This window comes from Dasypus novemcinctus, chromosome 1 (genome assembly GCF_030445035.2).
Source record: "Dasypus novemcinctus isolate mDasNov1 chromosome 1, mDasNov1.1.hap2, whole genome shotgun sequence".
Lineage (NCBI taxonomy): Eukaryota > Metazoa > Chordata > Mammalia > Cingulata > Dasypodidae > Dasypus > Dasypus novemcinctus.
In genome coordinates this window covers 103,166,726-103,188,310 of record NC_080673.1, presented here as the reverse complement: position 1 = coordinate 103,188,310, position 21,585 = coordinate 103,166,726, and the positions used below count along the sequence as shown (strand labels likewise).

The window sequence follows — 21,585 nt, the reverse complement described above, 5'->3', positions numbered from 1 at the left end:
AAAGTTCCCTCCACTGGGCTTTAAGGACTAAGGGAAACAAAGGTAAGTGAAGAGTATGAAGTCACAAGAAATATCTTCGCTCAATGTGAGAGATAACACATGTGGAATGATCAAAAAGGAAAGTTTATTGACCTCAGATACCCAGCTGATGTTCACCATTTCATATCTCTCACTTGGAGTACATTTGTTTGTGAAGATATTTCAAGGGTACAATGCATTTTAGGGAAATAAGACTATTCTATATGACACTTTAATGGTGTGTACATGAAATTATGCACTGATAATATTGTATCAATATTGAATCAGAATTTTACATATATATCAAACTAATGCAAGACGTTATTAAAGGAGAAATTTCCCATAGGTGTGGGCGACAGTGAGTATACAAGAATACTTTATGTGTAAATTTTTGGTAAACCTGAAACTGCTCTAAGAAATGTTATTTTTACAAAACTCAAAAATTTTTTCTAGAACAATTTCTGTTTTGCAGTTCTCCCATGTGTATTTATTGATAGCATCCCAGAAGAGCAGAGTCAATGCTATTGTTTGGCTGGTGTTCTAGATGAGCGCACAGGGCAGTCAGAGGATGGGTATGAGTGAAGGCATCCAGCTTCATGGTCTCAAAATGTCAGGACAGTACGGATACTGAAACACAAAATGAAATATATTAATTGCTTAAACTCTAGAAATTTTGTCCTCATCCCTGTGAGAGTGCCCGGAAGAGTTGATGTGTCTCAGTGGAAACGTCACTGTGTTTCTAGCTACTGCATCCCTATACATTCCACATTCAAGTGCAAACGAGTGAAAAGGAAGCTCATCTTTTACTGGTTCTGTTTCATGTTTTCTTCAAACTTAAGCTCACTCATCACACTGTAAAATGACTTCTCTTTAGAATTCATTCTATGGCAACATCTTCAAAAATTATTGTCGAAATTCTGAATGCCAGGCATATTAATGAATACAAAACTGCAATGGCTAATCACATGTAATAAGTTCTTCCTTTCTGCCATGCACTTTGTAAATGCTCTTCATGCCTGATCTCATTCAATCCTCAACTTAAAAATATGCATGACACAATCACTGGAATTTTTAAACTACTATATTCCACTATATATATGTATATTTATGTATATATATGTATGCCTGTATGCACGTATGAGCTCTTGTGAGTCAATGCAGTTAATTGAAAATAAATCGGTGTTGCTAACAAACAGGTCTAACTTTGAATACTGGCTCCTCACTCTTCCTTCAGTCTATTTCCTCCACCTTTCAGTACTGATATCAGGAGCAGATATCAGTACAGTACAAAGTGCAAACCATAATGTTAACTATAAACTCTGGCCAGTAGCAATGCTTCAAAATTGGTATATCAACCCTGACATATGTACCACACTAATCTAGGAGGTCTGGAATAGGGGTAACCATGTATGTGGGTGCAGGAGGTGGGGATTATATTGGGATTCCCTATACTTTCAGTGTAATTTTTCCGTGAGTAAAAATCTAAAACTTCTCTAAAAATAAAGTAAAAAAAAAATAACAAAGAGTAGAGAACAGCATTCATTGGGAATCACATAAGTTAATGCAGAAAAGACACTTTGTATAGTAATCAGTGTTCTGTGGATGTTTTTTAAAAAATATACATGCACTTATTTAAATTTTTTGTTAGATGTAGTGTCTAGTACAATTGTACATGCTTGTGGTTGCCTAAGATATACTAAATTGGAAACCTTATGAAAAGAGAGTGAATTTGTAGAAAGTGCATATACTATGGAGGGAGATGGTGGGTGTAGTGGAATAAAACAGGCTATTCCTAGTTGTGCCTCATATCAATTTAGGTAAAAAATTCGTCTTATTAGGTGATTGTAAAAGTTAAATGTTAGAGGTTGAAAATGGTATTGGCTTATATTCCTAAACTATTTATATATTATTAAACAGTGTTTTATACCCTACCCTTTATAACTTTATTTGTGAAAAATCTTTGAACTGCAAAAAGAAATTACAGTAATAGTGTGTGTGTGTTTTTTTGAATGAAATTCTACTAAGATTGTAGAGAAACAACACCGGTGTAGCTCCACCTACACATTTAATGAAATTCTGGGCATCCTGATCATAATCTAAATCTCCATCCATTAAAGGTCAGCCTACATTAGGGGCCAGGCAGAGGCTGCGGGGGCTCCGTGGTCTGAGGGTGACTGGGTGAGTCTGATCCGCTTTCCTTTTAAGGGTGAGTGTCCTCCTATCAAGAGGCTGGATTGCTCTGACATTCAGATTTGTGACAAGCCACAAAATCTGGCTTTAGCAGAATTGAAATGCAAAGCAACTGTTCTCACATCTTATACTAAAATATAAAATGTTCTACATGGAAATGAACTGGTAAGGGAAAAGCAAGTGCTCCACTGTTTTTCTCATCCTTCTACCTTCTCATAGATATGTCAAATCTTTGAGCAAATGAAATTTTCTCTGTAAGCCTACTCCCCACCCCCGTAAAGAGAGAGAGATAATAATCTACCTCTTTCCAGAGCGAAGCAGGTCAAATCCTTCATTTATTTTTTCAAAAGGTAAAACATGGGTTATTAATGGATCCAGTGGAAACTTGTTGTCCATAAAATCAGCCACAATTTTGGGGACAGAATCTTTGCTCTTAAAGCCTAAAAAGAAGAAGACATCATTGATAGATTTAGATAGTGATAAGTAGAACTAGAGAGGATACTATTAAAATAGAATTAAAATCGAAGAGTATAAAATGAGTTGCATTCCACAGAGTGCTTTTACTTTGGTTAATAAGAAATTGTGCGCTTAATATCCTTTTGCAGCATTTTTTTTTCCTGTTGTTTACTCCCCTATAACTATGGCCCTTCATTATCAGCTCTTTCATAGAAAAATTATAGTACAGATGTCGATGCCCAAAATCAAAGAGCCAATGTAGCAGTTATCTAAATTTGGGCAAAGAGTGCAGATGTGAACTATTGCTATGGATTGCTTGGGTACTATAGGATATTTCAGTTCCTTACCCAGTGACCAGGATCAAAAGGAGTTTTGCTATAAGTCTAGCTAGTTTCCTGGGACATCAGTAAATTTGTCTTGGGATCTTCAGTCTGCATTAGTTCCAAATCAGGTGAATTTGGAGCTTAAAGATATACCAGGACTTTTAACTTATCTTTGACCATATTACTTTTCAAACCCGGCTTTTTAATTGTAAAATGGAGCACTTCCTATGGTGAATAAGAATTTGCCCCCTTAAGCTTAGCTACATACCACCAAAAATTGCCCCTTTCCAGGTGCGCCCAGTCAACAGCAACAGGGGGTCCATGGAGAGGTTTTGGGAACCTGGAGGCACCCCGACAATGACACTTTTGCCATATGCTTCGTGACAGCATGATAATGCCTCCACCTGGAATAAAATTAAGAATGCGCAATGTGAAAATAGATTCTCCAAAAGTTCTTTCTCATGGCACACTCTAAGAAATCATGTGATATCAGTTTAGATTGTATGTGGAGGGCAGTTCTTGTCTTTTGCTTCTTTGTTTTCCTTTGTGTGTACATTAGTGCTGTGGCATTAGGGAATCCACAGAAAAGATTTTGGATGAAAGTATGGTTGGGTGTATCTGAGTGCATATAGTTTTTTCTTATAAAGTATAAAGAGGTTGTTTTAGTATCCTAAGCTGTTTAATCAAATACAATGAAGTGGTTTGGCTTAAACAATGAGAATATATTTGCTCATGGTTTTGAGAACATGACAATGTCCAAATCAAGGCATTATCAAGGTGATGCCTTCTACTGGAAGACTGTGGCACTCTGGCTCTTCTGTCACATGGCAAGGCACATATCTGTTGATTTTTAGTATTTTCTTTCACTTCCAGGTTCTGTTTCAGCTTCTTGCTTTCTGTGGGTTTTTCTTTGTCTGAGTTTCATTTTCTTATAAAGGACTCCCCTAATAGGATTAAGACCCATCTTTATTGTGGTAGGTTATCCCTCAACTGAAGTAGCCTTATCAAAAGGTCCTACTTACAATGGGTTCAAGCCCACAGGAATGGATTAAATTTAAGAACAAGTCTTTTCTTGTGTACATATAGCTTCAAATAACCACAAAGCAATCATTATTACAAAACTATAAAGACATAGTTTATAATATATCTTTATTAAATATAGTTCCTCAAAAAAGCATAATGTTTCAGCATCATATGAATCTTAGGCGATCTATGAGGTGTTTAATCATTTCTCATTTATTTATTTGGTGGCCTTTTTGAACCTTATACTTAGACCAGGTATTTTGATGGCGAACAACATGTAGTGTGAATTTTTTAAAAAAAGATTTACTTATTTATTTCTCTCCCCTCCCCCCACCCCAGTTGTCTGTTCTCTGTGTCTATTTGCTATGTGTTCTTCTTTGTCTGCCTCGGTTGTTGTCAGTGGCATGGGAATCTGTGTTTCTTTTTTGTTGCGTCATCTTGCTATGTCACTTCTCTGTGTGTGTGGTGCCATTCCAGGGCAGGTTGCACTTTCTTTCAAGCTGGGTGGCTCTCCTTATGGGGTACACTCCTTGCATGTGGGGCTCCCTTATGTGGGGGACACCCCTGCATGGCAGGGCACTCATTGTGCACATCAGCACTGCATGTGGGCCAGCTCCACATGGGTCAAGGAGGCCCGGGGTTTGAACCGCGGACCTCCCATGTGGTAGACGGATGCCCTAACCACTGGGCCAAGTCTGCTTCCCTGTAATGTGAATTATATCATAAAAATTTTCCTCTTGGCACTTATGCTTCCTTTTTTAATGGAGTCGTATTTTATTGTCAATCTCTGAGTCATGTTGTAAATATTACATTTATCTCCAGTAATGTATATCGGTTTTACTTTAAACTTCACCTAGTACTCTGAATCTTGAAAGACAGACCAGAAGGCCTTTAATTTTAGTTTTTTTTTTTTTTTAAGTACCAGGGCCAGAGATTGAACCTGGGACCTTGTACTTGAGAAGCCAGTGCTCAACCACTGAGCCACATAAGCTCCCCTAAGTTGGTGTTTTCATTTTGTTCACTTTTTTTTTTAAGGAGGAACCAGGGATCCCCATGTGGGAAGAAGGCATTCAACCCTTTAGCCATATTTACATCCTTCTTTAAGGTTTTTGAACACATTCTGCAGTAAGAAAATTGTTTAGGATTTCCCAGGAATATATACTTATTAATTCTTGGGGTTTGTTGTATGGTTTGGTTTTTTATTTTAAATATTTTTTTTTTATTTTTTAAAAAGATATTTAGATTACACAAAATGTTATACAAAAATAAAGGATTCTGATATGCCCCACTCTCCACACCTCCCACCTCTCCCTACATTTACAACTTTTTTCTTTAGTGTGGTACATTCATTGCAATTAATAAAGACCAGATATCCAAAGAAATGGTGGTTATCAGACATTTGGTATCATCAAATAAATAACAATCCAGTCTATGTAAGCATATGAGAGAAAAACTAAAAAAGAACCAACAGAGGAAAACTGGCATCTTGAAAAAAATTGGGTTCTTTTGGAACTTCAGTTGTCTGTGGCATATTGTCTCACATCAAGGCTGCACAGATCATTACTCTCAGTGTATTTCTCCATGTTACTAACACAGCTTGAGCTTACTGGGCAATTTCAACCATGGAGATTTATTGATCTAGAGACTTTTTAGCAGGTCTCTAGAAAATCTGATTGGTGGAATGTAGATGGAGATATATAATCCATCACAATTGATACTTGTATTTATTTGAACATAGTATCTTGGGTATTCCAAGGATGATATTAGCACTTCAAAACTGGAAATAGTTTTGTATTATAATAACACTAGCTAACATTCCTTGAGTGCTTATCACCAACCAGGTGGTGTTTTGCTAAGTATTTTATATGCATGTAATGGTATGTAATGCTTTTTTATGCTGGTAATGCTATGAGATATGTTTGCCTTAAATTATTTTGGTAGTAAAATCTGCCAGTCCTTTATAGGTTTGAGTCCCACACATTGAAATTGGGTTCCTATTAAGTGCCAGGCTCTGTACTTTCTGCCATAGGGATATCTATTGATATATTAAAACAGTAAATTTTTTATGGTATATTTTTTGTTAAAAATGATTTTTTGGCCTAAAATTGATCATTTCTCTTTTTGTCAAAATTTGACATATGAAAATACTCTGACTTCATAAACATAAAAAATGTTGAAACATTTTTGTAAAGAATGTAGGGAAAAGAAAACGATCTGTTTTACAATAGAATTCATATTATATATGTCTTTAAGGTTAAAATTTTAAATTAGAATTTAGTGTAATACATTTTAATGGCTTTTAATATAAAACAGCCTCTAAATGGAAATTTTGACTTGAGGCATGTTTGTTTAGCTGATGGAATGAAAGATTCCTTATAGTAATGAAAAAAATAACCATTGGTAAGAAACAGGAGAGAAAATATTGTAATTCACAATTTAATAATAGTACTCATATATAATATTTATGTTCTGCTATTCAAAAGCATACCCTTGATTCCAGAAGAATGAATCAAGTCATGTCTCGTACATACCATGGTGTCGAGCCGACCAATGACTTCAAATGAAAAGTCCACACCGCCTCCGGTCATTTCCTTCAGCACCTCGTGGATGGGTTTCTTGAAGTCCTGAGGGTTGATGCACTCAGTGGCCCCCAGCTCTTTGGCCTTTGCAAATTTGCCTATGTTGATATCCACCCCAATGATCCTGGCTGCTCCAGCTGCCTTACAGCCGACGATGGTAGACAAGCCAACTCCTCCAAGGCCAAACACGGCACAGGTGGAGCCAGGGGTGACCTGTATTTTCAGAAAGGAGAAGAATGAAATTTAGTAATGTTTGTTAGGAGAGCCTCATTGTATGGTGTGCCATTCTTTGTCCATTGTGAGAATCTTTTTGGATTTTTATGTCCAACCTACTGTCAAAAGCTTTATTTTCTTTAATTACCTTATGATTATTTGAGGAGGTTGAACTAGATCAGTGGTGCTCAAAATGTACTGCACTTTGATTCACCTAGTGAGCATTAAAAAAAAAAAAAAAATCCCAATACCCAGCAAAGAAGGCAAACAATTAAATCGGAATCTTTAGTTTGGCAACCCAGTTTGGGAACCATGGATTAGATGATCTTTGCTCTACATGTCGGAGAATCCAGTCTTGAAGAGGATCTTAGTGGCTCAAATCCAGTGATATCCAACTTAATTTTATCACATATACAGACAGGCAAATTAGGGAAATGAAATAGATGAAAACGTTATTCAAGGAGACTGCAAAAATTCAGTATAATTCTCACAAATTAACTCTTTGTTTCATTAACTGTGAATAGTGAGTTGCATTATGATAGTAGAAATCAACTACTATATATAGAGGATTTATCCTCAGCCCAAAGTAAAACCTAACAACTGGGAAATATATCAGCATCTTTAAGGTAATTCGTCTTGAGGTCTATGTGATATTAGTGTTTTTTGCCTAGTATTAAAAAATACACTGGTGAACATTCATGGAGGGAAAAGATTACTATGATTGACCTCAGCTCCTCCTTTGCATTAGACTCACTTATATTAGATAGTGTTCTTGGAGAAGGGTCTTAGTGCTGGAGGCACAGTAATTTGGAAAATACAGTCTGCTCTCAAAAGGTGAAATTGTCTATGGACTGTTTAATGAAGCGAATCTTCCATAGTCTACCTTCAGACAAAAATTCTCCTTTGTCATCAGAATCTCATAGGGGTGATTATTGGCCCAATTATTATTCACCAAATGTTATTAAAAGATATGGGGCTACATGACTACTGTCTAACTTACTTAGGAAAATACTAAGTTTGTGATTGTGATTTCAAAGTGCTCATAACTGAGGACAATGATTTAAGATTCAATAAGAGTTCTAAGGTATATGTTCTAGTCTCTACTCTCTTGCTAACCAGCTATGAGATATTGAGAAAAGAGTTTTATGTCTTTGGACCTCTGTTTTTCTTATCAATAAAATGATGGGGTACTCTTAGCCTGGAGTTCCCAACTTTTTTGGAAATACATGTTTTGGAGTGGTATCGGGCAAAGCTTTGGAATCTACTCTTGATTCTAATTGGCAGTAGAATGATCCATGGTATAGATGTTCCAAAGGCAAACCCTCATTCTGTTTACTTTGGTTCCTCAGAACCTAGCAAAACTTCCTGTAGCTCATGCTACACATGCTCTCTAATTGTAGAATGGATGACTAAATGAACTCCCGCTTTAAAATGTAATCATTCCAAAAGATCAATGATAGAAGAATAAATATAAAAAAATGAAATACATTTCTTACCAAATATCAACATCTTGTTCATCTGTGATAAGCAGGTGGATTTTTTAAAGAATATGCTCTCAATTCCTTCTTCTACCCATAATCACAACCAACATTCTATGGAGTTTATCAATGCTATTATGGTATTAGGGGGAAAGCTGTCACTTAATTTAAAGGAATGATCTAATATAATTCCTATGGAAAATGTTTCTGACAGTCCAAGTATATCTGGAATTATCTCCTGTGGTCATTCTTACTTTGGCAACTTTTACTGCAGACCCATAACCAGTAGAAAATCCACAGCCAATGAGGCAGACTTTCTCCAGAGGGGCAGCTGCATCGATCTTGACCACCGAGATCTCATCCACCACTGTGTACTCAGAGAAGGTGCTGGTGGTGATGAAGTGGTGGATGGGCTTCCCTCTGCAGGTGAACCTGGTGGTGCCGTCCTGCACGGTCCCCCGAGGGTTGAGCAGACTGGTCAGTGTAACACAGAAACAGAAGAAGGGTATGAGACAGCAGCTTACCTGACGTCCAAACTCATAGACTCTACATGTAAAGTATCAGAAACCTACTCGTTTTTCATGCAGAAGTTGGCTTCTGGGTGCTTACAAACAGCACATTTTCCACACTGGGGAGTAAACAATGGAATGACTTTATCACCTGGAAAAGGAAAAAAGTTCTTTTTTAATTTCTACCTAAGAATTAATAGAACAATAACTTAAATCTTAGCAGTATATATTAGAGGTATATGTCTTCGAAATATCTCCCAAAAATAGGGCTCAGTCATCACTATGTCATTGGTGATTGTCTGTCGGCATTGTTCTCAGTTTAATATTATATGGCCTGAGGATTCCCAATGAAAAAAAAGCAAATATGGAGCACAGCATGAACTTTTATTATTTCCATTGTATTATTAAATATCTCTTATTGGGTGTCCAGATTCCTACTGGGGTTTTAGGAAGTCATCCCATTTGATCCTCAGTCAGTTATACCTTCAATATTTTAATTGTAAATGTACATTAAAGTTTTGTTGCAATTGACTATCATAGCTTCACTAGATTGGGGAGATCTAATAATTTGCATAGTTTGAGTTAAAATAAAATTGAGAGTTTTGATAATGATATTCACAAGAATTTCTTGATTGTGTGCTTATTTTTACTGTGAAGTAAAGTTTATTTTATCATTTCCCACCCCCCTTGCAGCTTTTTGCGGGCTGTCTGCTCTCTGCGTCCATTCGCTGCAGGCTCTGCTGTGTTCTCACTTGTCTCCCTTCTTTTTTGTTGCATCACCTTGCTGAGACAGCACTCTACAGCATCTATGGGCTGGGCGGAGCTCCCCAGTGTACAGGCGAGCCTGCCTTCACAAGGAGGCCCCGGGACGCAAACCAGGGCCTCCCGTATGGTAGATGGGAGCGCATCTGACTGCGCCACAGCTGCCTCCCATTAATGTTTACTTTTAAAAAAAATCTTAGCAGTGATGGAAAGTAAAGGTGTAATTTTATTATTTATTTATTTTGAACTGAAGGAACTACTAAAAGCTGATACTCAAACAAGACAACATGATTTTTTCCCTTCTTTTCAGAGTTCAGTTAAATATTTGGCTTTAGGATGGGAGGGTTGAATCTCTAAAATAATTTTTAGAATTAAATCTAATTTTTCTTTTAATTATCCATATTACCTCTCCCAGAACACCAAGAAAAATTGTTAGATATCATATTTAATAGGTAAACTTTATGTAGAAATTATAGCATAGAAGTTTTTTGTATGTGTTCCTGGCTACCTATAAAAATCTTGTCTATATATAATACACAATAAAATTACAGTGATACATATATAAAAATAAAATGACTAATTATTAATTTGTAATCAGAAATATTTAGCCATGGTTAAGGTAATAAATACTATTTATGGCAGGATGCCTTCTTCCAGTGTTCCCTCTTTCTTTTCTTTTTATCTGTTTCAGTTTTCATATTTAAGGATATTTAAAGATGTTGATGTAGGCTTTATAGAACAAAAAAAACAGTGAACAGACTCTACTTCCCACCTAAAAGGGGTCATGTTGATTCAGCTGTAGTATCACGGCCACATCATGTAAACTGTGCCAAGCAAAATTACCATACACTGATCCAGTTGCTTGGGACATAGACATATATTTATTCCCTTGTCTCATCTGTCTTGGGCCCTGAAGGTAGACAGTGCTCAGGAAAGGCAGTTGTTAGAGTGTGAACCCCAGGAGGCAGTTACTCTGTCTCCTTTGCTCCAGTATCCCTAGGATCTAGCCTGACATCTAGTGGGAACTCCACAGCCATATTTAAGGAGAGAATCCAGAGGTCAGTCCTGCGGATGTGCCTGGACACAGGAAGCACGTCAGGCAGGGAGAGGAACAAGGACGTCCATGCCTGGTCCTGGCTCCACCATTTGTTGCTGCTGGGACCTCGGGCAGGTCTTTCATGTCTCCCTGCCTCTGTTTCCTCATCCAGACAGCACGATCCTGGGAGGCCTGATCCGAGACACATTCCCTGAGTGTGAGTCCTATACCTGGTTTGACTGTAGTCACCCCCTCGCCAATGCTCTCCACGATGCCTGCTCCCTCGTGGCCTAAGATCACAGGAAGTGGTACGAAAAGGGACCCATTAACTGCATGGTCATCTGAGCGACAGATCCCTGTGGCCACCATCTGCCAGGGAAAGGGAAAATAATTAGATTCAGAAAAATTGGTGCCTCCATATGGATTTAATGCATCCAATGCCCTGAGGTCAGGTTCCTCAAGGGTTTTAAAAATTTTTGCTAGTTCCTACTCTTTCTAAACACAAAAAATTTTAGTTTACCCATGCTATTGTACTGCCTAAAACCCCCCACCGTCTTCCTTTCCTCCATTAAAAGTATGGAATCATCTGTGAAATAATTTGTGACTCTTATATAATACATACTATACAGAAATGTATACTTTTTATTGAAATAAAAATTTAAGATTAGCACCAAGAAAATGGTTCTTTGTATTATATAATCAAATGCTATTTCATTTTTCTTTTTGAGGTACCAGGAATTGAACTAAAGATTTTGTACATGGGAAGCAGGCACTCAACCGCTTGAGCTACATATGTTCCCCATATTTAATTTTGAATCTTGATATGATATGGGCTATGTGTGGGGGCTATGTGTCTCTTCATGAATAACCTGGGCTGTGTGTATCAAACAATAAAACCTGCAGCCCCACCTTTCGTAACCATGCCAACCACCCCAGTCCTGAAAAGGCAGTTAAGCTATATAGGCTCTATAGACTTTGGATATGCAGGGAGAATACAAACTAAATATATTAATTCAAGCTTACTGGGAATATGGGGAATATATGTTAATTCAAGCTTATCTAGTACTCAAACAAAGCACCATTTGACTCCTCACTCCTACATCCTTTGTATAAAAAGAATCCAAATATCCTATTCAGGGCTCAGTTTTTATTAGGACAAGAGTCCGCAGAGTCTGGCCGGTTGTTGTAAGAAATAAAGATTAGTTTAGTTTTCATGTAGAGGAAGAAAATATTAATTAATGTAACCTGGCAGCCTACTGCCTCGGTCTCCCACTCCCAGGTTAAGCAGGAACATAGGAAACGAGCTAAACCCAGTCCTATAGGCAATAAAAAAGATGCCCAAGAAAGAGCCAAGTCAATATCAATTCAGCATTAAATTCCATTTCTTATTTGACAAAGGGAAGCATGTAAAAACTAAAATGGTTGGAATGTGATGGGGGAAGTGGTTAATCACAAACTTTTGCATGAGAAAGCTAGATCTTCTTGGATAGGCTGTAACATCTGAAGTATCCAATCTATGGAGAAACAGAGGAAGGGCTTGCGTGCTAGGTTTAGGGGTATAAATTGTGTCATTCTTCTTTGTTAGGAGCACCAGCCATGTTTTCTGGTTGTGCACCCCTTCCTGCAAGATTGAGAATAAATTTTTTTCTTCTCCACAATCGGGTGAGACTTATTTTCTTCCAGAAGGAAGAAGATTTCTTTCTTACAGTCATTAGATAATTTTCCTTTCCAAAATTATTACTGAGTCCTGGTCTTCCATACACAATCAATGAATCTCTCTGCTTCCAAAACAGATATATATCCTTTTGCACCTTTTTTCTGAAGAAACACAAACTCTTTATTTTGTTAGAGTGATATAGTCATACTCTTTGAACATTTACAGAAGGGACATAGATACCAGTTATATCTTCCCTTGACAAGCAATGTAATCCCATTATTCCTGATCACCAAAATTTATATAAGGAACTTCTCTTAATAGATTTTTCCCATTTTTATAATCTCTTATATTTTAGAAAAACCTCAATTATATAGAAGAAGAAAAAAGTTTCACCTTAATACGAACTTCATACGCTTTGGGAGGTGCAACCTCCACTTCCTCAATGGTAAAGGGTTTCTTTAGCTCCCAAAGCACAGCAGCTTTGCATTTTATTACCTGGGAAATCAAACAGAATGATGAGTCTAGTTTTCTCCTCTTCTTGAAGCCAGGGATTTTTCCTTTTCATATTTGTATTGCAACATGCAGCCCCAGGTCTATACAATCAGTTGCTGTTTACAAATGCATAACCTCTTTGGCATAAGAATAAAAATCCTTTTTTAAGAAACAAAGCATAAGGAAAAGAGAAATAGAATCAGCCATAACAAGACATTAAGATAAAATGGAATATATTCTTTCAGATCATTTTTAGATGGCATTTTTCTCCAAGGATGTTTATTTCTTCTCTTTCTAAAGCTCTCCAGAAAGTGGTTGTTTATTCATAACTGTCGGCTTGTGTATGAAGTTTTGGGTCACCATTATTTCTTGGGCAGAAAGATTCAGTGTCAGTTTACATAAAACCTACGGCACTCTTGCTTAATTCCTCATGAAGCCAAAACAATCTGAATTTATGAAAACCGCTATTTGTTTCTTTGCCTAGGATGTCTTTTAATTGTCTCTGTTTGCCAGCTGTCCTCTATCTTTGGTTTTCCTTTCCCCCCACCCTATGCTTTTTCTGGCATAATTCATTTGGCACTCAGCTTTAGAATACTTTATTTTCAGATTTATGTGTAGGAACTCCATTTATATTACATTTGATCCTAATAGTGCAGGGGTTAGTGCTAGAGAGTAAAAATTACAGATATTCCCAAATGTATACATAAAGATTTTAAAATAGAACTGTACTTGTGCTTGAATTTCTATCTAGGAGAGCTAAACCAGAGATACCTTTCAAAATAAAAGTTGAACCTGCATTTAGAGTGCTTGAGAATGTACTTTAAACTTTGCTTTCATTGTTGTAAAACGTGTACAGTTAATACTGCTTTTTAAATGGCAAATTAAGATACCAGTAGATATGATAAAAACAATTAGATTGAAATGCATTCATTTGAAACTCATGATCATTATTATTTTTCAAATTCTTCCAACTTTTTAGCTTTTCGCTATGGCCAATGCCATAATAAATATTAACGGATTTGGGAAATGTACACACATCGCAGTAGGTCCTGAGTGTTGGTGCCCAAGAGGGGACAGACTCACTGTGTCCCCTTCTGGGGATCTTCCATGCTTCTTCTTTAACCCTTAAGGGATGCTATCAGGAAAGTGCTGTTGGAATACTAGTATTTTTTATTATTTTTAAGATGCAAACTTTAATGCTTTAATTGACTAATTTTCCCAAACTCCCTAAGCTGCCATCCAGATAATTAAGATAAATAGATCATTATCTTTTTCTTACCCCCATGGTGTCCAAATACTTTAACAGAACATTAAATAACATCATCAACAACAGTAATAGCATTGGCTAACATTTATTGAGAGCCTTCTGTGTAGCAGGCACTATTCTATGTGCTTTATAGTATTAAATCATTAAATACTCAAAATCACTTTAGGAGGTAGGCATTATTACTATCCTTATTTAATATTTGGGGTAAATAAAATGCAGAAGTGTAAACATACATAAAGTGTTATAATAGAGCTAAAAGTTTACTGATGTTGCATTATAGGCAACATATGAAATATGTGACTGATCACATATTTCATCATTTATCATTTTCATTAATTTACCAGTTTACTCTTTTGCTCTATGAACTCTTTCTTATTATTTCTTTCAGGTTGATTTTTGGTATATTTATTCTTTCCTTTTCCTAACTATTTTTCATTTGGAATGTACCATTGTAGGTGCTAATCAGTAATGAATGATGGGAACCCATGTGGCTCACTGGTTGAGCGCCAGCTTCCCACATCTGAGGTCCTGAGCTCAATCCCCCAGCCCCAGTACTGCAAAGCAAAAGAAAGCAAAACAAAACAAAGCAAACAAATAAAATCAGTAATGAATGAAAGCAGAGAGTTGACGTAAGAAAACAGACAATTGGCAACTCATAGTTGGTCTACCCATCTTATGGCAATAGGCCTTATGATACACAGTATCTGGGAAGAAGCCTCAGGAACTTTAAAAATTGAGTTATCATAGCAGGACATTATATTACGTGATCCACTCGCAACACAGGAAATGTGCTGGAAAGACTTGTACAGGTTTTTGCAAATATAAAAGAAACTGATTATAATGAATGAATACATGCATTTCTCTCCCCTTGTAAACAGAACACATAGGAGCCTCAGAACCAAATATTTCTGTTTCCAGTTCTAATAGGTAGTTCGAATTGTAGCAGCTTTAATTTTCTGAAACTTATTGATTTTTGTATTGACAAGATACTGTTCTATAGGATTTCTAAGTAAACTTTTGAATTGTGCAGTAATGGAACTCATACAGTTTGTGTGTTGATGTTGACTGCTTAACGTTGATGATTTTAATACTTTGAAATCAAGTTGCCTTTTGTAAGAGGCTTTGTGGTAAAGTTCAAAGGACATTTCAGAGTCCTGGGAATCAAAGTCCTCTCATAAAACTTTTATCAAATTGAATATTCATAGAAAGAATATGATTATAAAGAATAATCATTTAAGTTATAAAATTATGTTTTCTTAATATGAAGACAACTTCCTAATTTAAGCATTTCTAGATTTAGATTTATAAGTTAGTCAAGATTTGCTTGGCTAAACTATCACAGTAAATAGTACATATTAATATAATGGTAGGAAAGCAGACTTAAGTAGATGCTACACATTCTGGTAAAGTTCAATGGGAATAGTCTATTTCCAAGCAGTTTAAAACATTTTATATTGTGGTATAATTTTATATTATATTTTACAATATATTCTTTCTAATTTACATAGGAAATTTAAATTATCCATTAAAACCTGGACCCCTTTACTTCTTAAACAATAAATGCAGTGTTTTATATTTAATTATTATATAAAAAAGAAATTAACTCCAAATCTTTCCTTACTTTTCCTGCAGTGCTCATGTTGTTTCTGTCTTCTCTGCAGTCTTGGTAAATTCTTGCAGACTATTTCCCTGTTCAAGAACACAGAGCAGATATATTGCCAGATATTTTGTTGGCTTATGTCATAGCCATTCAACACATGTGATCTCAAGTCTTTAAAACACAGCACTCAGTTTCTTTTCAGACCAACCCAAATCAGTAAGGAAAGATCCTTGAACCGGTGTTCAAAACTGGACTTGGTTTGCAATATACCCAACTCAGATAGCATATTGGTTACATTAGGTTAATATTTCCATACCTACATGTGGGAAGCTGCCTCTGGCACAGGTGTTGTATTGGCCATCTTGTTGCTAAGCGCTATTTTTAGCTACTAACGGTTTAAGTTTCTGTTTCCCCACCCTCACTGAAGCAATTAAGTTTCTATTCTTACGACACTCCCCCGGGCTCCAATTGGGCATTCCCTAAAGAGCACGGAAGTCTTTCCGCGGACGTTGCCAAATAACCATCTGCACATGCGTGTGGCACGAGAATCAAAATCTAGTTAACCAATCATTTACTGACACATGTGTTGCCAGTATGTACCACCTCATTCATCCCTGGCTATAAAAACCCCTGATTGATACTCAATAAATGAGACTTGATCAGAATCCTGTCTTGTCTCCATTCTTCGTGTCTCTTGTCCCTTTTTCATTCCCACTCCCTCCCTCAGGTCTCGGTTCGACTGATCCGTGGGTCGGGACACCTACAAATTTTAATCACACACTCTTTCTTCTATTTCCTATTTCTCCGTCTTCAATCCCACAAAGGAACTTCTGTTTTCCCTTTGTCTGCACTAAACTCCAACTTTCAATCCATTTGTTGCAGTTTGGTAGGAGGTAGAAGCAGGCCAGATGAGGCAGGGCAGAGAGAGCTCCTAATCTGAGGAAGGTACTTGGCCTAGCAGTCTTCTTTCCAGAGCAGAGAAGGTAGACACCCAAAAGGTCATGGCAAAGATTGTCACTGTCCCTGATATTTCTGTACCACTCAATGACAGTCAACCAGTCAGCATTGACTGAGCACGTCCCTGTGCCAGGTGCGAAGGGATGACAAAGATGAATAAGGGATGGTTTCTCCCCAGGGTAAGGGGCAGTCTGGGCAGTTACTTGATCACAGTCCCTGGGTCCAGTCAATGCTGACTGGCTGACTGGTATTGACTAGCTATGCGAATGTGGAAACATTATATACCTATTTTTGTGTTAGTTTCCTCATCTTTAAGATGAGGATGAATAACAGTACAAAACTCATAGTAATATAGCCTGTGCATGAATTCAAACTTATCTAATTCTGTATCCAAGTGTGCCTAGTTTCTAGAAAGCCAATTAAGTGATATAGGCCCTATAGGCTTTGCATAGTCAGAAAGGGTGTAGACTGAATATGTATTCAAAGTTACATCCAGACGGAATGTGGGTGATATGTTAATTCAAGCTTAGCTGATATTCAAACAAACCCCTAAACCCTAAAAACCTAACAAAGAAAGTCTTTTTGACTCCTAAAGCTCTCCTGGACCCACTTAGTGTGTCTCTTGTATAAAAATAACTTAAAGCCCCTACTCTGGGCTCAGCTTTTTGGACAGGAGTCCACCGGCCTGGCCGGTCGTAATAAATCTTCCTTTTCAGAGAATTCCTGCATCCTAGCCTTCAATACACAGTCACTGAATCCTCTCTGCTTCCACTACAATAGGACTATGGTGAATAAATGATAAAATCCATTTAAAGCATTCTTCATGGGGCCCAGCAGAAATGAAAACTCTCTGTAAATGTAGTCTACAATTACTATTTATGAAAGAAGATAACAATCTATGGGCAAATAAGACAGACAGGCAACCAAGTCTTTTTCACGTCAGTTTATCTGGGAAGTACTGTATATTAGGTATAAGATAGTGCTTTGGGAGCAAAGAGGGTGGGGTATGGGCAGATAGAGCGTTGTGCCCAGAATAAAAGAATCTGAATCTAAAAAGGAGAATTTTTAGAATTTCTAGGGGAGCAGACATTTTGAAATAGACTTTACCTTATCTTGGAAAACAGAGGAAACTCCTCACTTTGGTCTTTCTGTTGTCTTTGATTCATTGTAACTAGTATGTGTAGTGTTTCCAGAGAATGGGAGTTTGATTTTTCTTTTATCTGCACTTGGAAATTATGTAATTCACAGTGCATATAGCTTTTTGTTTAGATGTAATCTGTCCCAAGAAAATTAAAACATAGAGGATATGTCTCTCTAGAATTGCCAGGGAAAATTTTATGACTAGTTCACAGCAGTGTGAACAATGTTTTCTGAGGTAGTTCTGGTGGGTCACTCCAGGGCTGGAAAGCATTTCCCCAGCAGAGACGCAAGAGGTCCTATGATTTCAGAGTGCTTCTAGTAGGAACAGTTTGAGTAGAGAAGAAAGTCTTAAATCTTTGGTCAGGAACCAAGGCACTTCATTATCCCCAATTGTGTCTGCCTCCTAATCCTGTTGTAGCCCGATGATATTGATCACACTCAAACTCAGGATTGGAAGCCAATTAGAGTGCTTTTATTAGCCGCGCGGCGACGCCTCTACCTGCGCAGAGGAGAGAGCAGCCCGGAGTTTAAGGGAAGGGGTGGTTTTATAGCTTTTTAGGAAGGGGGGTCTACTAGTAAGTGAGTAAGCAAGCAGGCCCAGAAGTGGAACACTGCAGTTAGTTGAAGATGGCGTATCTATTTTTTTTTCTTTTTTTTAAAGCCCTTTCTTGTGAGCAGCCCCATGTTATTTATTATTGGCACTCTTCTTGGGAGCAGCCCTAAGTTATTTATTTATCTGAAGGCACTTGCAATTCCTATTTCTTAAGGTAGTTCTATTCTTATTTACCAATGTGGCCTTACCCTTGTATTTCTCCCTTTCCTTTATGGTAATTCAAATCTTTGAATTTCTTCGTGGGTAGGCACTAACTGGTAGGGGGCATTTAAAACTATAAGTTTAACAGTTTGGAATTTTTCTTGTACTAATTTTTAAAAATTACTGATTATATATGGGCCGCAGGTAAGCAGTATGAGGAGGATAAACAGGGGCCTTGCTAACGCAGTGATGAGGGTTGTGGGCCAAGGAGACTAGTTAAAAAGGCTGTGATACCAGTTGGTGGGCATTTCCTGGGCTTTGTCACGCTCTTCCAATTGCCTGCGAATTAAGGCTAGGCTTTCTTTAATAATTCCCGAATGGTTAGTATAAAAACAGCAGGTTTCGCCTAGGGCTATACACAGACCTTCCTGCCCGAGGAACAGTAAATCTAATCCTTGCCTATTCTGGAGAACTACTTCAGCGAGGGAGTCTAAGGCTTGTTTCAGGTGGCCTATATGATATTCAAGGTTTTTAATGTCCTGGATAACTGAGGAGGACAGGGTGTTTAAGTTATTGTTTTTTTTCAGTAGGGCTGCTGATCTTACTGCGACAGAGCCTGCTACCCCTAGTCCCACCAGCAGCGGAACAAGAAAGCAGGCCCTCATATATTCGGTGACCTGGTTTTGGTACTTCTAGCAAGTCGAAGAGTTCCCTGCCCCTAAGCCCTGGATAGTAATAAACCTGGGGGATTATATTTATTAGGATGCATAGGTCGTTGGAGTTGGGGAGACTACAAGGGGTTAGTCCTGAGACGCAGGCAAACCAAGTTCCCGGAAGGGGGGTGGGCAACCAACACCCAGGATTTGTCTGAATTTGTCCGGTGTATAGTCGCCTGGTGTCCACAGGAGGCAGCATACAGGGAAGAAGTTAGGGAATAATTTTTAATTATGAGGCACAATCCTTGCCCTTGCAGATCTTCTAGGGTTGCTCGGGGGGTGGGGTGGTCATGGCAACTGCTGTTGTTGAGTGAATCCTTTCCTGAACACTCAAAGCTTACAGAGTTTGCACGGCTAAACCGCTTCTCGGAACCAGAGTTGTTGCCACGGCCACTAAGGGTGGGGCTGCAGCTTTTCACTATTCCACACCTACAAGTTAGGACAGACAGCATAGGTGAAGGTTATTTTTGAAGAGACAAAGAGCCTTCCACTCATAGCTTACATTATTTTTACTTTTTATGCAGAAGCTTAACTTGCTAAGCTTTGGCATAATTATTGTTGGAGCTATGAGGTGGATGGCTGTTTGTTGTTTTGACTGATTTACTTTACTTATTAATTCTCAGTGTAGCATCCAGGAGTCTGTTCTGAGAAGTTTAGAAGTTTTTACTCTGGACAGCAGAATCCTGGGGCAGGGGCCCTCCTGCAGTCATCCCAGGGCCACCAGTGCTCACGTAGATCTCCAGCCAGGCTCCAGATCTATCTATTAATCCTGTTTCACCCTTAAAGAGTACACACTTTTAATCTTAAAAGGGATGCTGAAGGGAGATGATCTCTATTCTGTAACTGCTTCCTGCTGGCCATGGGCTGTAGTTATTGCCTAACAAGGTGTAAAACTATTTTATTTTAACTGGAGGAAGATGGATCTGGCTTTCTGTACGAAGTTGGATGAAGTTTTCATATGGGTAATAAGATGTTCATTCTGAAAGAAACAAACTTAATTAAAATTTTGGAATACCCAGTTTTAAAAGAGGACATTGGATTACAGAGGTAGGCAAGGTTAGGTGCCTATAAAGATGGCACCCCTTTTTAAAAGCTGGTGGGAACAGTATATATATATGTATTTTTTTCTTAAGTTATTTATTTTCAGAGAGAAATTGCAATAGATACTTAGCTTTGTTTGAAGACACATTTCAAGCTGTTCAATGATTGGCACTCACGTTCTCTGTCAGATGCTCCTGGTCAACTGGCACCCTTTGGGCAATTGGTTTCATTCAGGATTAGTACAACAAGTTGGAAATTTTCTTAGTTTTTAGCTGTGGGAGTGATCAGCACTACAGAATAAAGGTTTTTTCCATTTTGGTTTTAATTGTACAATTTCTGGTAATTTTGACTGTTCAGTAGGAGACTCATTATTAGCAAGCAAGCCTCATTTTTGCTACACAGTAGAGTACAGTAGAACAGTAAGCTGGCTGAGCCTGGCTGAGACTGCCACCTTATTCTCTAGACATGTTTATTAACTGTTTAGAAAATGAATTTACTAGGAATCTAATATATCTAATATACTTTTGTACTTGATCCAAAATAGAAAAGATAACATTACAATTATTAGGTATATATTTAGTTCAGGATAAAAGTACAGCACTTAATATTAACTAATGTATTATTTAATGCATAAGGATTCAGAGTTGCAATTATTAGTTTTAAGTTTCAGGTTTGTAATACTTTACATGTTATCTCTCCATGAGAGCAGGCCATAATGCCAATTGTGTTTAAGTTTTACTTACAGTATTCTGGTATCATGGCTCCACTTAGCATGTTTTTTACACAGTGAGCAAGTTGCAGCATCGTTGATGTTAGAGAGAGTTTCCAGTATTGTACCAGCCAGGTGCATAGTGCTCTCTGGCACTATGGAACAGTGCCAGTTTGGAGGTGCTATCCATTGTACACTTGGCTACACTGAGTCATCATTGGCTGCTGCGGGAGCTTGAAACTGCAACATAACTTCCATCGACTTGAGGAGCAGAACCAGAGGCTGATATAGCAAGTATTTCTAATTAAGGGGTCAGTGACCAGCCCAGCCAGTAGCTCACATGGAGAGGCAACTTGTAATGCATTCAAGGCCTGGTTTGAATGCACAAGAGAGTTTGACAATGTTAAAGTTTATTCCTTGTTTTTATATATATTTTAAATAATTTAATGTGACACATCATATATTAAATGACTGTTTAATTATACAATTTTACCATGAAGATAAGAGTAGGTATTTTACTTTAATAATAGAGGGAAAAAACTATTTTTCATTGTTAAAATGAAAACAGAAGATTCCCAGTTGAATCAAGATAATTTTTTATTACCATTTACTTAAATATGCACCTTGAGGTGGCCTTCAGACAGGTTTTATTATCACTAAGTTAT

The 21,585-nt window shown here is 37.5% G+C and overlaps 1 protein-coding gene across 2 annotated transcripts; it reads right to left on the bottom strand.

Annotated features, from left to right (window-relative positions):
* Window positions 1-104: 104 nt before the first annotated feature.
* On the bottom strand, window positions 105-16,016 carry LOC101421477 (alcohol dehydrogenase E chain). Of its 2 annotated transcripts, none has more exons than XM_004453701.4 (10): window positions 15,920-16,016; window positions 15,625-15,692; window positions 12,638-12,739; window positions 10,818-10,956; window positions 8,853-8,940; window positions 8,535-8,754; window positions 6,542-6,802; window positions 3,256-3,391; window positions 2,510-2,648; window positions 105-645 (listed from the first exon to the last, which is right to left on the bottom strand). In XM_004453701.4, exons 2-10 carry the CDS (start codon window positions 15,640-15,642, stop codon window positions 621-623), a joined length of 1,128 nt encoding a protein of 375 aa, XP_004453758.2. In that variant the 5' UTR covers window positions 15,643-15,692; window positions 15,920-16,016; the 3' UTR covers window positions 105-620. The 2 variants fall into 2 exon arrangements, with proteins under 2 accessions (XP_004453758.2, XP_012378840.2); XM_012523386.3 differs by having other exon boundaries at window positions 15,924-15,953.
* Between the last annotated feature and the right edge of the window lie 5,569 nt (window positions 16,017-21,585).